This window comes from Vanacampus margaritifer, chromosome 16 (genome assembly GCF_051991255.1).
Source record: "Vanacampus margaritifer isolate UIUO_Vmar chromosome 16, RoL_Vmar_1.0, whole genome shotgun sequence".
Classification (NCBI taxonomy): domain Eukaryota; kingdom Metazoa; phylum Chordata; class Actinopteri; order Syngnathiformes; family Syngnathidae; genus Vanacampus; species Vanacampus margaritifer.
The window spans coordinates 9514727-9531123 of record NC_135447.1 but is presented as its reverse complement, the minus strand read 5'-3'; the positions used below and the strand labels follow the sequence as shown (position 1 = coordinate 9531123).

General features: G+C 40.3%; 1 protein-coding gene and 1 long non-coding RNA gene across 2 annotated transcripts in view; one reads left to right on the top strand and one right to left on the bottom strand.

Moving 5' to 3' along the window:
• dlg4a (discs, large homolog 4a (Drosophila)) overlaps positions 1 to 16397 on the top strand; it is a 40721-nt gene that overhangs the window by 18671 nt on the left and 5653 nt on the right. The window contains exons 4-21 of the mRNA XM_077546259.1: positions 7527 to 7580; positions 8252 to 8302; positions 8922 to 9046; positions 9573 to 9742; positions 9850 to 9986; positions 10419 to 10563; positions 11410 to 11545; positions 11653 to 11809; positions 11891 to 11993; positions 12081 to 12195; positions 14095 to 14271; positions 14467 to 14509; positions 14592 to 14622; positions 15213 to 15260; positions 15372 to 15473; positions 15637 to 15809; positions 15959 to 16071; positions 16164 to 16255. Coding sequence (XP_077402385.1) covers positions 7527 to 7580; positions 8252 to 8302; positions 8922 to 9046; positions 9573 to 9742; positions 9850 to 9986; positions 10419 to 10563; positions 11410 to 11545; positions 11653 to 11809; positions 11891 to 11993; positions 12081 to 12195; positions 14095 to 14271; positions 14467 to 14509; positions 14592 to 14622; positions 15213 to 15260; positions 15372 to 15473; positions 15637 to 15809; positions 15959 to 16071; positions 16164 to 16255 — 1972 coding nt within the window. The remainder of the gene's footprint in view (positions 1 to 7526; positions 7581 to 8251; positions 8303 to 8921; positions 9047 to 9572; positions 9743 to 9849; positions 9987 to 10418; positions 10564 to 11409; positions 11546 to 11652; positions 11810 to 11890; positions 11994 to 12080; positions 12196 to 14094; positions 14272 to 14466; positions 14510 to 14591; positions 14623 to 15212; positions 15261 to 15371; positions 15474 to 15636; positions 15810 to 15958; positions 16072 to 16163; positions 16256 to 16397) is intronic.
• LOC144036022 (uncharacterized) lies at positions 10855 to 13205 on the bottom strand. The gene is made up of 2 exons (XR_013288553.1): positions 12971 to 13205; positions 10855 to 12213 (listed from the first exon to the last, which is right to left on the bottom strand). It is a non-coding gene; the product is annotated as an uncharacterized LOC144036022 (long non-coding RNA).

The following is a 16397-nucleotide window of genomic DNA, read 5'->3' as shown; positions in this document are numbered from 1 at the left end:
ACACCATTATTATTATTATTATTATCTCTTAATAAACTTGTCATAATCAGACAGCTGGCGTTCATCTCACGGCCCATCAATTGCCCTCATCACCATCAGAAAACCAAAACGTCAATTACTACAACACCGATACATTTCAAACGACTATTGTGAATTTCACACACGCTTACTTCTATTTTTCTCACAATGCCCGTGTGATGCATTGCAGTATGTGCGTGGGCATCGTTGCAGCCGGTGTAGTACTCTTGTGGTCGTGGTCGTGTTAGTGTGGAGGTGGTGTCGTCAGTCTGTCGCTTTATTGCATTAATGGCTGCGGTGCTCGCCAGCACTCCAGGCCTCATTGATTTACAGGAGGCTCACAGCGAACACTGCAATACTTTGGCAAAGTAAGTAAGAGTGATGTGCAGGATCCTGCAAACAGCTGATTTTGCTTCAAAAAGCTGGTTTAGTTGCAGTTTATAATAAATGTGGTCCCATATTGAACACCAGTTATTATTATGACTATTATTTAAAAAATAGAAATATTTTCATTAACTTAATATATTAAAAGTGAAAATATTTTTAACAAGTGAAAATTAAATGAAACCAATGTTTATAAAAATGTCCTTGGCTTTTGTTTTTGTCAATATCATAAACAATATTTCAGGAAGTGTATTTTCTTTTTTCGATATGATTGTATTGTCATACAGTAGGATGACAAACGTGCCATATATTAAAAAAGTAAAGCTAAAAAAGAAAAAACTAGAGCGTCAGCATTCAGCACTGACACGAGACAATGTGATTACGGGTGACGTCGTCTTACATTTCCACTCCTGATGACTGTAGATCACAAATCTATAGCACTGCTGCTTTTATGTTTGAGATTGGACGAGGGAGTCGGGAAAGTTATTTATTTACAGCCACTCGTAACCATTTGCTGTCTCAATTAGCAATATAACAATAAATATCATTTATACTGTAGAAAGTAGTTTCCATAATAAATACATAATAATAATAAAAAACAAAAGAAAAGCGCAAATGGGGGAGATTTTACCATAAATAACAGAGGATTCCCCAAAATAGGTGAATTTGCAAATTTGTGGGTCCAACGTAATCTCAAACACAAGTACACTTATACGTTTCTGACAGTGCCATTAAAAACATTTTAAGACAATCTGAACACAGATCATGTACTTAATTCAGGGATGTTCAAGTACCAATACCAGGTATTGGTATCGGGCCAATACCCAACCTTATTTCAAGGTATCGGTACGCAAGACTGCAGCCAATTCTAGCAGCTGTTGCCCTCTTGTAACCATTTTTCAAACAAGAACAAGAAGTTAGATATTAAAAAATTGCAATTGAATTTGATGCAATTTTCAGGAAAAATGCTATATTGGGATGTATAGGTTTTCCTTTAAAATGATCTGTCATTATGGTTTGGGGTGGAAATTTGATGTATCATACCTAGAATCCCTCTAATGTTGGTGGGCAATGAGCGTAATTTGAAATCCCAAAGACGACACACAAAAGTAGCACACCTGCAGAGCTAGTTGAGAGAACGAAAAGGCAGCTTTTATTATCTTACACTTTTTTTTGTTTTTTCTAATGTAGAAGGGATGAAAATCACTTTCGCTCATGTTTTTTTTTTGCGCAAATCATCCTCAAAGACTGTCAACCCCTTACAGATCTGTCTGACATACATCTTTAATTCCTGGCTTCCATACAGTGGCGTTTCCCCAAGGGAGCTCTATTATACCACCCCCTCTCTGCTCTGCTCTTTTGTATCTGCTGTCTATCTTCATTTTCCTCGTCCTCCTTACTTTTCTTTAATAAATGTTTAAAGACGTCCCTGCAGCTTCAGTGTAATTACTGTGCGGCAGCAAGTCCAGGTCCGCTGGGAAGGGAAGGGCATAACTATGCATGAAAAAGGGAGGGGGTGAGAGCCGCTCACACTGTATGAATGACAGAAGACAGATCGAGAGGGCCCGCACTTAGAAAGGTGACATCATTGGAGAGGGAAGATGGAGTTTTCTCAAACAAAATGAGAACGTCAGCTGGCAGCTTGTCCTTCCGCATGTCCGTATATAAGTATGATCAATTGCTATGTCTACTGTACGAGTGCACTGTGCTGTATACTGCATTTCATGCCTGTCAGTGTCAACCAATTAGTTTTTCAGTAAAAGACAGCTAATTCGATTTGATCTACTACAGCGGTTCTCCAACTTTTTTACACGATGTAACAGCAAAAAAAAAAAAAACTTTAAGATATTTTTCTTCAAAAAGGAGACACATGTTTTTATTTCATCCTAAAAGTGTATTTAACATTATTGTAACCCACTGTAACATTGTGCGGTTTAAATATACTGTACTTATCACTAAGGCCTCTTAAGCCTGTCCAGTGAAACAAAAAGCTCTATTTAAATAATGATCTAAGTCATATTTAATGCACAGAAAGGTTCAATTGAAAAAATTGCCGAAATAAAAAAATCGGACTCAGATTTGAAGTCAATGATCTGCTTTAATTATGGAACATAATCGGCTGACTATGTGAAGCTGTTAAATCTTGTGATTTACCCAAACCAGCCAGTAAAGGAAAATATATTTTGGTGTACAGTCTAGGTCAGGGGTGTTCAAGCCATTTTTTTGTGGTGGGCCACATTGTAGTTAACGGCTTCCCTCAGAGGGCAGTTATGTGTTACGTGAAGACAAAATTGTTTGATTATCTAATCATATTGTTAGATTTACACAACAGGACAAAAAAAGTAAAGAATAATAGTTTATTCAGGTTGCTGTAAAAATGGTAAGAAAAAAAATCTATGAAAAATCTCATTACCGGTATTTATAATAATAATAATAATAATAATAATAATAAAATTTGGAATTTTGGTAGAGATTTTGTCAGGAATCAAGAAAGTTGACAGACATGATTTTCCTTCGCGGGCCACATAAAATGATGTGGTGGACCAGATGTGGCCCCCAGGCCTTGACTTTGACCCCTGTGGTCTTGAGCTACAGTAAATTATTGCAAATCAATTCAATCTCAGTATTAAAAAAATAATAAAAATCTGTGATTGTCCAAATACATGGGATCCCTACTAATAACAATTTACAATATTTATACTGATTAAATTAATAAATATTATACAGATAATAGTCTTGGATTGAGATTGCAAGTGTATTATTACTATTATTACTACTACTACACTGGAGTCACTGATTAATTGGTTGTTTTGAGAGAGAGAAATAAATTAGTAAAAAGTCATTTTTCCAAAAAGATAACAGTCCAAAAGCACACTTGCTGTCATGACCAGGGATTGGTATCAGGCCTATACCTCGAAGGTGCCAATCCCAGTATTGGACGCCCTCTTGTGGCTGTTTTACAATCAGGAACTAAAAAAATTGAAAAACAAAAAAGTGACATTAAGGCATTTGAAAGAAAATGCTATATTGGGATATATAGGTCTTTATTATATATATTTTTATTATAATTGTATGTATTAAAAGTACTAGTGGTATTGGTGCTTTGTGACTACTCAAGAGTTGAGAACTCGTACCCGTGTCTGTCTGAAAAAACGTGGTATCGAACACCCCTCGAGACTTCTAGACCTGCTTGTGATATCAGGCCCGGTTTGAGCTGCTTGCCCTTCAAAGTTCCGCCACAGCATAATTCCTCCTCCCCCTCTCGCATCACCACCGTGGCCATTACACAGAAAGACAGCCAAGTAATTGCCATCAAAATTCCCCGCTTGCTCCTCTTCGCCTCAGCGCCGCAGGAGGGGAGGAGTAAAGTACAGTATAGCAGCAGAAAACATGAACTGCATTTTTCACTGAGCACAGACCGGCAGCAGAACCACGTCGCTATCGCAGTCGGCTGATATGGATGATGGAGGACGTCAGGGATTAGTCTTTTTTTTTTTTTTTTTTTAACTGTGGATGGGTGACTTCTTAAGACGGGACGACGAGGACTCGGATAATAGCCACGAGCCATATCAGGGATGTGGAATTTGCGAAGCTCAAGCTGTTGTTTTGAGGGATGGAGATGAGCTCTATACAGTTCTGAGAAAACAGGAAAGAGGAAGACACTAATTGGGTCATGCTCACTGATGTGCACGTTCTGCCCAAAGCTCTGTACAATCGAGTCCAGTCGTTCATCTATGTTGGAGAAAAAAAGCAGGTGTTTAATGGAAATACTGTACTTCCAATGGTATGGAATCCGATGAATCACTTTGCATTAACACAGTGTGAAACGTGCACTTAGAACTCCTCTCGACATACGCTCCTGAGTGGGTGTGTCATTTTTGAGTTGTAGGCAGGGTTTAGTCTCGGACTAAATAAACATTTAGACCTGCACTAACATAAAATGTTGATGAGCGTATGGCATGCTAAAAAGATGGGCTGCCATCTTCTCAGCAATGCACGGAACGGCAAGAAACGACCACGTCATACAAGGGTAGGTTTGTGTTTCTTGTTATATGCTATCATTTGTCTGCTGATGGCGGTGAAAGTAGTACATCGGATGACACATTTCTCAGGCTCATAAATTTGTAGTCATGTAGAGTATTTTACCCAAAAAAGTACTATATTTCTTCACATTCATTTGATTTGCACAACAGAAGGTACAAAAATCTATTGGGGTGCAAGAATTAAAATAGAAATACACACTCAAATTGTACAGTGATATAAATAATAAAAGCTGATTGAAATCACAGAATCAAATTTTTTATAGTTTTGTTTAGTTCCTTGAAGAAATCGTTCACTAAAATCTCAATCTTGAACTCTTTTAGGAAGAGTGTTTTTTGTTTGGTTTGCCAGCTTTTGCATACAGCAGAACTTTGGGGTGTAAATCCTGGACAGCATAACTGCGCAGAGGCATTTTAGACCTAATGTTGGTAATTTCGCAGATGACCGTGGTTTTGCAGATTTGAACGAGGGAGCCGTGCCGCTGTTGGAGTGGTCACAGTCGACATAAATCATAGCTGATTACAGCGGCTCCTGTCATTACCTTTATTATGTTGAGCTAGTCTGCTAGCTACTAGCACATAGATCTGCAGTCCTGCAGGTTTTAGAGGTTTCCCTCCTCCAACACACCAGAGTCAATTGATCAGGATCATTATCAGGCTTCTGCAGCGCTTGCCGATGAGCTGATCATTTCAATCAGCTGTGTTGGAAGGAGGGAAACATTGAAAACAAACCTTGAGGACCGGAGTTGCTTATCCCAACACTAGAGTCGCGACATCTGTGCTGTGCAATGGTTCCCAATCATTCATGTACCAAGCACAAGTTCAAGCAATTGTTTTCTACAATGATTCAGTGGATCTGAGGCCTGCTTTTCATCTATTTGTGAAACCAAATATGTCCCAATAGACAAGCCGTCTACCCTGTGCCAGCACTTAGACGTGGTCTGAGCAAACTTGAGGTTTTAAATTAAAAAAAATTCAGATGTGCTGGCTATGAAAATAGAGCCAGCTGTCTTCAAAATCCAATTTAAATTTCAGCTTTGCAAATGTATCAACTGTGCAGGTGGTATGCATTGTTGTAATGTCTAACACCCAGTAGCAATTATATTGAAGGTAATTATTACGGCAAACTAGTGACATCAAACTTCGGATTATTATTTTTTTTAATTACCTTGATTTCTCACAAAAATTTCAAAACAGAAATAAATAAACATCAATGAGCAACTTAAAAAAATGTTTTAAATAAAATCTGCCAATTTTCACATTTTCCAAATGATCACTTCTACAACATTTCTAGGAAATCACCATCTCCCATCACTGGTGAGCTATTTTGGAATAAGCCCGCTGGCTACTCATGTGGATCCAGGTTTTCAATCCTACTCACTGCGTATTTTATGACTCAACTTCTATTTAAGTCAAACTTTCTGTTGTGTGTTCGCCGTATTCCAGCAAGCACGGACGGAGGTGGCGACCATCTGCGTACACATTCATGCACGATGTCACCTTTTCAAACGCTCCACACACAAGATTGACTTTGTAATAGTAAGCCAGGAAAAAAGGAAATTTGCTTATTTTGACATCCAAATTAACTTTTACGCTAAAATCAGCACACATAGCTTTATTTATTAACTGGCCTGGCATAAGTTTACACATTAGTAAAAAAAAAAATTAAAAAAAAAATCTCTCACAGTGGTTCTCATTATAGTCTTAATGCAAGACGTCGAAACGTTTTGTGTTTCCCAAGATGCTTGTATGCTTAATTGTTGCCGTAATTTATTGGTTATTTGAAAGGAAAACATTAAACTTGTTGACTGTTTAATGGGCCTTCCAGCTGTGAGGTGCGCAGTTATGTCTTAACTCACCTCTCTAATGCATCATTTGGGTTTTACAAATTGAGGTGAGAGGTTCAACTCCCATTAGGTGATTGATTGATGCGGATTATACCTTGGAAAAATGATTTGTTACAGGAATGACATCATCGTATTCACATAAAGAAATCATACATATTAATGTTATTTCAATCTGCTACTATGTCAAAATCACTACAAAAAAAAAAAAACGGCCTCCACACTGTCTTACATTTTCGCTTGCTATAATCATTATTTGAATTTGACGTGATGTTCAACAGCACGACTCGCTAGACTCGGCCACACATCGATGCTATGCACGGCCGCTCTTTAAATGGTAGAGTGAGCTTTATATGCGGAGGCGGCGGGAGACTCGTATTTATCGTTTATGCAGGACTATTTGGAGTTGCTAGATTAGAACATCAACTTGAGGATAACAGCAATCCTCAAGGTAATGATTTCAGATCGGATTTTTTTTTTTTACAGCTCCTTCCGACATGTAAATGCTGCAAATACATGGCTGTGAAAAATAACCTTAATTAGAACTAGCGCGAGGCCCGTTGCGCTCGTGGTACAAATAGTTAAGCACTCTAACGTGAATATTTTCTGGAGTCGTGATCATCAATCAATGGCGGATGTGGTGGAGGGAACAACACAAAATGAATGTCGGTGCGAATAGGCTGAAAGGGGCCTTAAGTAAGTCTATAGCAGTGCTTGTTCGAACTTGGGTTGGATCAACCCCAGGGGTTCAATAGGCTACCATACCTCGAGCAGTGTATCCAGGAAGAAAGAGTGACATAAGGAATACAAGGAAGGTGATTAAAAGCAGAAGAACACACATGCGTGCATGCTTTTAATTTGTTGTGTCTGTTTACCGTAGCAGACAATTACACAAAGTTACATGCCACATTTTGTTGGTAGAAAGTGAATGGCCACTTACAGCATTAATAATACATGCTGGACAGTCATTTTAAACATCTGTAGCAAGATAAGGCAATGGCTTCGAATCGAGGCAATAGTGGTTCGCATGAATTATTTCTCTGACTGTCATGAAAACATAATAGCAACCGGCGCATATTACTCATTATCCTTTAACGTGGTGCTCACAGCTCAAATTTGTCATTGCTGTGACGGAAGGTTTCACGGTTATTCTGATGAGAGCTTCCTTGTCTTTGAGTTTCTGACATTATTCTATTATATAATGTACATTTCTTCTCTCTCTCTCTCTCCCTCCCTCCAGGGAAATAGTCCTCCTGTGGTGGTGAACACGGACACACTAGATGGATCGCCATATGTAAGGACCGTGTCTAATCTCTGACAAATATTACTGGAAGTTCCTTTACATGGGCCATGATTGATGGTCGCCATACTGAACGTATAGATGCAATGAAATACAGGAAAATATTTTTTCAACAAAATGAGGCTGCTGTCCCACCACAACGTTGGGGGGCTGTCGAGGCCAGATTACAGATCCCTAAATTTGGTTTTCCATTTAATTGCCAAGGTAATACTGATGAGTTGTTTTGCTCTTCAGCCAAAAGGTAAATTAAACCAAAAAAACAATGTGGCTATTCATCAATTGGGTACCTTAGTCACTAAGGTACCCAACCCTGGTCCTCAGGGACCGGTATCCAGCCTGTTTTCCATGCCTCCCACAGCCAACACAGGTGATTCATATCATCAGCTAATCAGCAATCTCTGGAGAAGGCTGATAACGATCTCCACCTGTGTTGGCTGTGGGAGGCATGGAAAACAGGCTGGATACCGGTCCCTGAGGACCAGGGTTGGGGACCTCTGCCTTAGTGGGCCAATCATAATAAAGATTCCAAACACAATGAGTAAATATCGGTGACAGAAGAGCCCAGCTCTCATGTCCATGTCATTGATGAGCAAAATTTAAACTTTTTTATTTTATTAAAATTACTCATTTCTTGATTGTCAATTAACTCACTTTTGTTCTGGCAGGTGAATGGAACAGAAGGGGAAATCGAATATGAGGAAATCACACTGGAGAGAGTAAGTACCAACACCAAATTCATTTTCTCGTCAAGGTGAATCTGACTCTGTATGACTATAACGTATGTGTTTTGGGTTGGGTCATTGAATTGTTATGGTTCTATTTTTGTCCCTTGTCATGTTGATGATGAGCTCAGTAGCTTTGCAGTTGCTATGTCCCCTGTGATGATGACGTTGTCAGCTGCTATGCAGTTGACATGCCCCTTGTGATTTTGTCGGTTTCTATGCAGTTGCTATGACCCCTGTGATGATGTAGTTGTCAGTTGCTATGTAGTTTAGCCTTGTGATTATGACATTTGGGTCATTGAATAGTTTTTGGTTCTGTTTTCGTCCCTTGTGATGATGATGATGATGTCAGTTGCTATGTCACTTGTGATGAACTTGTCAGTTGCAATGCAGTTGCTATGATCCTTGTGATGATGAAGTTGTCAGTAGCTACGCAGTTGCTGTGCACCGTGTACTTGTAGTTATGGAGTTATCTGTTACTATGTTTCTTGTGATGACTACGGTAACATAAGATATGAAAACATGATAGATACAGTATCCTTACCATCTTCATTCAAGCACACTCAAATGCCCCTGACGTGATGAATATTTTATTGTGTGTTTTGACCTGTAGGGAAACTCGGGCCTGGGCTTCAGCATAGCAGGGGGAACTGACAATCCCCACGTGGGCGACGACCCAAGCATCTTTATCACGAAAATCATACCTGGAGGAGCAGCGGCTCAGGACGGACGCCTGAGGTAACACGATTGATCGAATAAATTCATTCAAATTATATTAATTTTCAAAACTAGAAACAAAGTGATCCAAAGCACTTTTCCGAGTAGAAGCTGAGAAATTTTAAACTTCTCAGTTTTATGGAATGCAGCATAACAACCATGGTTTTCCCTTGAGAGCCATGTCCGAAATTTTTCTGCGGCCCTCAGCAAATTGTCTTGAATTGAGCGCAGTATAATTGAAATGGCCATGAAATCAATTTCAAGCACATGCAAATGGAATAGTGATAAGCTAAGTGTTTAGTCTCTTGGGGGAAAAAAGACTGAACATCCTGAAAAAACTGTGAATTAAAACCTAGTGCAAATAGAAAGACCCATGACAACAGTCCTTTGTCATGTGGATATTGAAAGCTGGGACAAGTACAGCTAGAGGTTCGAGATTTCCGGATGAAGCTGGAAGAAAGCTCTGACGTGAGCTGGGTTTGATGACTTCTACCATTTTGGGATGATGACCTCATCTCATATTTCGCTTCTCTCTTCCCTCCTATAGTGTGAACGACTGCATCCTATTCGTGAACGACGTTGACGTGAGAGAGGTGACACACAGCCAGGCTGTGGAGGCTCTGAAGGAAGCTGGTGCTATTGTCCGGCTCTACGTTCTCCGTCGGAAGCCCGCGGCGGAGAAAATCACTGAGCTCAAACTTATCAAAGGGCCTAAAGGTATATGAACATTTTGGGTGCTCTCATAATGGCTAAAAGGTACTCTGGATTTTGAACATATTTCAGGTGTTGACCTATTGATCTTTGCTGGGATGTTCCATTTTAAGGGCTAGGTTTCAGTATTGCTGGAGGGGTGGGAAACCAGCACATACCAGGAGATAACAGCATCTATGTCACCAAAATCATAGAAGGTGGAGCAGCGCATAAAGATGGACGTCTGCAGATCGGGGATAAGATCTTGGCGGTCAGTGAGTCATTTATCATATTGGCACCCACCATCAGTGCCATAAAATCAAACTACAATTTTTCCAGCCACACACATACTATATATGTTCACCGCTTACATGTTAGAATCATGCATAAAGTGTGGAGTTAGAATACAGCTGTCATTTTGACTGCCTGAAGTGATAGTACATTCACAATTATGTTAATCGCGTGGGATGTGCTCCATGTTGAACGGTAGTAATGTCAGGACGATACTGCCACCTGCTGGAGAGTAGCTGAAACACACTTTCACAGTCACCCAATTAAAGAGGAAAAGAAACTCCTCATGTGACTTCCGACTTTTCTTTATTGCGCAATTCATTTGTAATTATGTTGTTCCGCTCTCTTGGATTGTCTCGTTTACATCATCTCATTCATTGCATTATCCTGTTTATTTACGGTCAATGTTTAGGTAAATAACGTCTGTCTGGAAGACGTCATGCATGAAGATGCGGTGGGGGCACTGAAGAACACCGCCGAGGTGGTGTACCTAAGGGTGGCCAAGCCCAACAACCTGTTTCTGACCAACTCCTATAACCCTCCAGATCTCACCAACAGTAAGTTTGACTCAAAAGGGATGTCTGAATGCATAGATTAGGATAGGACAAGATAGGTCAGGACAGAATAGGATAGGATAGAATGTCTATATGATTGCCTTTAAGACCGGATAAGACGTCTGCATGATTGTCTTTATTACCAAAATGTCCAAGCCTTTGGTGAATTTGCTTCCACCCACTGAAAGGAACAAATTTAGAACAACAGTTAAAAATAGAGGAGCGAGGACATAACATCTTTCTAAATTACTGGAGATGAATGTGGGCGCTGTGTGAGAATTCAAAGACGAGGTCTAAAGGTTCAAGGCTTCGTATTAGGAATTCACCAATACCACCTTTTTCAGACAACGCACAAGTAAAAATACTGACATTGAACATGGCTTAAGTTTCAATCAAATATCACTTTTTGGAATAACAGCTGCTTGTTCCTGACATTTTAACATCCAAATGCAACTGTGTCTTGCCAAACATTTCATTTAATTGTAGCATAACACGGGATATTTCTGTTCTAGGATAAAATTGGCAGGATGGATCACATCATCGCTTACTTTCTCTTTCCTATGTACTGTTTTTAAAAAGTGAGGGGCAGGTTCGTTTTTGATGAAGAATTTTATGTATTCAAGTTGTCACAGTCATCCAAGTCAAGACGGAGCGATCAAAGGAACCGTTGATTTAATGAGCCGGTCCTTGTGTACTTCGACTGAAATACTTTCTTCTTTGAAATGACATAGATACTCTTACATACAATAATGGCATCATTGTATCGCTATTTGAGGTTGTGAATAAATGAATTAGATCGAAACAAAGTCTTCTTACAAACTGTCAAACTTAATCATGTCTATTTCCTAGCATATTCCCACATGGACACTGAACTCAGCCACCCCAACTACCTTGGCTCGGATTACCCACAAGCCCTCACTCCCACCTCACCTAGTCGGTTTTCTCCTGTTCTGCATGGCCTGATGGGAGACGATGACATCCCCAGGTGAGAAACAACTTTGGCGTCATTCAGTGCCATTGACGGTTATAGACGTCAAAAATCGATTTGAATGGGCCAGCAGTGAATTAACTCATTTTCCTGTCCTTATCCAGAGAACCTCGCAGGGTTCTGATTCACCGAGGCTCCACGGGTCTGGGATTCAATATCGTCGGAGGAGAAGACGGAGAGGGGATTTTTATCTCTTTCATCCTGGCAGGAGGGCCAGCTGACCTTAGCGGCGAGCTACACAAGGGCGATCAGATCCTCAGTGTAACGACAGCTCTCCGACAAAAACCGCGTGGCCTTTTTAGTGTGATAGCTGTTAACATCCATCCATGATGTGTTTGTCAGGTGAACGGCGTGGACCTGCGAATGGCCACGCACGAGCAGGCGGCCGCGGCGCTGAAGAACGCCGGCCAGACGGTGACCATCATCGCGCAGTATAGACCAGACGGTAAAGCCTGAAGTCCAGTACGTCTAAAATGAAATATTTCTTTCAAGAATCGAAAAAAAATGAGATTTGTGATTTGCCCCCTATCAGAGTACAGTCGCTTTGAGGCGAAGATCCACGACTTGAGGGAGCAGTTGATGAATAGCAGCATGGGCTCCGGGACCACCACGCTAAGAAGCAACCCGAAGAGGGGCTTCTACATCAGGTACGGAACTGCACTCCACTAAAAAAAAAAATAAAAAATACAATGGTGGTAAGGGGGAAGTGGCAAATTGTGGAGATGTGTGAACCCGTTCAAGAAGAAAATGTCCGATCCATGTCACAATATTTACATCTTCAACTACACTTTTTACACACACACAGAATTTACACAATAAATAGCTGATGCACTGCTCTCCAAATATCTCCTCCTTGATGTCAGTCCAAGTCAAGATTGAGACAAATCACCCTCCCAAAAGCAGTCTTAAAACCAAGCCTGAGCTCACGTGCTGCCACATTACAAGGCAAAAGCTTAAACAGATGTCTTGTAAGAGTTTGGAATAATAATGAATTCCGGTGGATTATGTCGTTTTCTTCTTAGATTGACTATATAGTGTGTGGGCAGTATAATCATATGCTGATTCTGATCATTTGATTGCCTCTGGGAAGAACCTTTTTTTTTATCAGTGGACTACAGGTCATTATCATAAGCCTTGAAAAAAAAAAACAGGATGAGATTGTAATTAAGGGGCTAAAATGTGCGGAAATAAATGGCATTCAAGACGTGCTTGTATCTTGGGATAAAATTTACAATTTCAACTTAAGTTATTACGATGAGTGACCCATAAAGTGTCCAATAATGCGATACTGTATGTTCATGGTAGCATATGAGAACAACAGCATCCCAAGGAATCGCATTAGCACGAAAATAAGGTCATTAAATATTTGCAAGTGTTCATCAAATTGGACTTAATAAAGACAATAAAATAAATGAATCTTACCTTAACATTGGGAAGACCATTTTCCTCTGTGTAGTTCACCAACATGACATAATGTGGGATGTCAAAAATCCAGTTTTTGTCAAGCAGGAATCCAATACGGCGCACAGAAAGAAAATGTGCCATGATTTGTTTTTTGTGTTCTTGTTTGCTTCTGTTTCTGTTATGATCTGTGTTTTGTTATCCTTGCGCGTCTCCCTTGGTCTCGTTATGTGTGATCTCGTCCACCTGTGCTTGTCTGCCCTTTCCTCTTGTGTCAGCCAATCAGTGCTCTCAGCCATGTGTGTCTTGTCCAAGTGTCTCTGATTGTGTAAATGTGTGTGCGCGTGTGTGTGTGTGTGTGTGTGTGTGTTTGTGTTTAGTCTCTTGTTTCCTGTCTGTCCTTGTCAATCCGTTGTTGTTGTTCCCATCCGTGACGTCCAAACTAAGACAATCGGTGCTAATAAAAATGAAAAAAGTAAATCGCCGCCGAGCTAACGTTTACTAGCAGGCTAAGCGCTTCTTGCTTCAGTGTGATGTTTTTTCTTTTCTTTTTTAATGGAGGATTTAAAGCAAGTGAAAGTGTTGTGCCTACAGACTAAGTTCGGCGTGTCTGTCCGAGTAATGAATGATGACAGCAACTTTATCCTTCTAAAAACCAAAGCCCTGCGCCGTATGATGTTAGCCGCCATCTTGGCTCTTTAAATACCGTAGCCTACGTCTTTTGGAGCAACACATTTTCGATTGTTTTTTTGTTTGTGTGAAACCCTATTCTTCCCAGAAGGATTCATTACAGGCTGGTGAAAATCCACAAAAAAATCCAGTTGAGCATAATACAGAACTTTTTTTTTTCTGGTCCAATTGGAGTGAAATTTTCTGGGAAATTGTAGTTTGATAGATAATATTAGTGGCTCTTGATTTATTTATTTATTTTTTTACAGTAATTACCACTCAAAATTTTACTTGGCTTTCCAAGTGTTAGTCATAAATGAGGCAAGGGTTTTATTTCTGAATGATATATTTATAGTCGCCTATCGTAAGCTATTGTAACATTTCGCACAGTTTGAACTTTAACTTTTCACCCATCACCAAAGTTTTAGATTGAAACTGTTATGATGGGGAATAAATGACATTCTTGTATTTTACAGGGCTCTGTTTGACTATGACAAGACGGCGGACTGTGGCTTCCTCAGTCAGGCGCTTGGCTTCAGGTTCGGGGACGTTCTCCATGTGTTGGACTGCGGGGACGAGGAATGGTGGCAGGCGCGTAAGGTCAGCCCCCAGAACGAGGCTGAGGAAGTTGGCTTCATTCCCAGCAAACACAGGTCAGACACACACTTGGCCGGGCAGTGAGAAAATAGCTTTAGTGCCCATTGACATTTAGCCTATGCTAATAGGGCTGTTTATAACAAATGAAACCGAGCGTTTGTTGCTTCATAACATTTTGTTATTCGTAATGTTTTAATCACACAACTCACTCCTCACTTCCTGCTTTTATTTGCTTTTTATATGCGTTCCAGGGTGGAAAGGAAAGAGTGGTCACGTGTCAACACCAAAGAGAGGGTAGGTTCATTAAGCTCATCCATCCAGACCGGCTCATTTGAATCGGTTTCTAGTGTGTAAATCTTTGCTGTTGTCCTTATAGGATCATGGTCGGGACACCATGGGAACGCAAGGTAATTAGCACGCATCCTATTCTATAAATTTGCAACACGGGAGCAGGATTTGGAACGTCAAATAATTAACTAATATAAATAATAAGACCATCGAATCACACATTGTCACATAGGTAAGGCAGAGCCACCCTCCTGTGTGTTGGAGGCCAAGACAGTACAAGAGTAGGTACTAGGAACCATTTTGAACAGAGTAGACCTTCTTCCGCATCTTGCAGAAAAAGGCGCCATTGTCATGTCTCAATCTTTCTGACATCCGTTAAAGAGTACAACTGAGAATATATAGTATTCTAGTAGTCACCTGCACTTTTTAATTGGTGCCATCACCCGGATTAGAGCCAAGGTTGCTGCTTTTTGTGTGTAGTCTCTCTATTGCTTACATTATGTACAATTTAGCGTTTAATTCCTCTAAGAAAATGTTGACTGCACAATCATATTTGCCTCCTTGGTCTTTCCTATATTAATAATCAAATGATCTAAAACCCATCACATACTTCTATGCAAATGAGCTCACACATGGCAACACAAACTTGAATGTCATATGATGATGGCAAAAAGAAATCTGGCTGATTGCTTCCCCGATCTGTCACCAGGGAGAGATAAAACATCACAAAGTTATGAGACCGTCACCCAAGTGGAAGGTAAGGCCACAAAGTAATATGTAAAGTCCATTACCTTAGGCTATAAAATCTGATTTTTATTATCATTTGGTATGAATGCTGAATGTCCGTGCTATCTTCTCTCTTCATTAGTTCACTACGCGAGGCCCATCATCATTCTGGGTCCTGTGAAGGACAGGATAAATGATGACCTATTGTCTGAGTTCCCTGATAAGTTCGGCTCGTGTGTCCCACGTAAGTAATTACGCTGTCAGTCACTGACATAGCTGCGCCGCCATTTTCGGCTAATATCTACACAATCTTTCTCACAGGAGATGCATTTGGTGTCATTTTGCGATTGGAAAAAGGTGCCAGGGTATATGTGGCGTCACGTTGAATGTTTTTGCTTTGTTAACAGACACCACACGCCCCAAACGAGAGTATGAAGTGGATGGGCGGGACTACCACTTTGTGTCGTCAAGGGAACAGATGGAGAAAGACATCCAGAGCCATCGCTTCATCGAAGCGGGCCAGTACAACAGTCATTTGTACGGCACCAGCGTCCAAAGTGTCCGCGAGGTGGCTGAACAGGTGCACAAGAAGCAATAATAATAACAATGATGATGATACTAAAAGTTGTTTTTTTTAATACACTCCTACAAAATCTTTTTGACTGTAAAGGGTAGTCTGAGAAGTTAACTGGTTGATATTTGACCACTTCCGTTTAATCATGCATGCAGCAAGGGAAACACTGTATTCTGGACGTGTCTGCCAATGCTGTACGACGACTACAAGCTGCTCAGCTTCATCCTATTGCCATCTTCGTCCGGCCAAAATCACTGGAGAATGTTCTGTCAGTACACGGAATCTTTGTTAAAAAATGTATTCAATTAAATGCGTGTTAAAATAAATGACTGAAACGGGTCGTTTTGCTTGTGTGAACAGAGAGATTAACACTCGGCTGACAGAGGAGCAAGCCAGGAAAGGAATGGACCGAGCCCTCAAACTAGAACAAGACTTCCTCGAGTGTTTCTCCGGTAAGACCAGAATACTTTTACGCCAAAGGTTGAACATTTGTTTGTGTGAATATTTAATTGCCAAAAGCAAATTAGGTTTCATCCATTACTACATCTTAAAATTGCTGGGTCAAAAATTGGACCCAACCCAACATTCTGACCC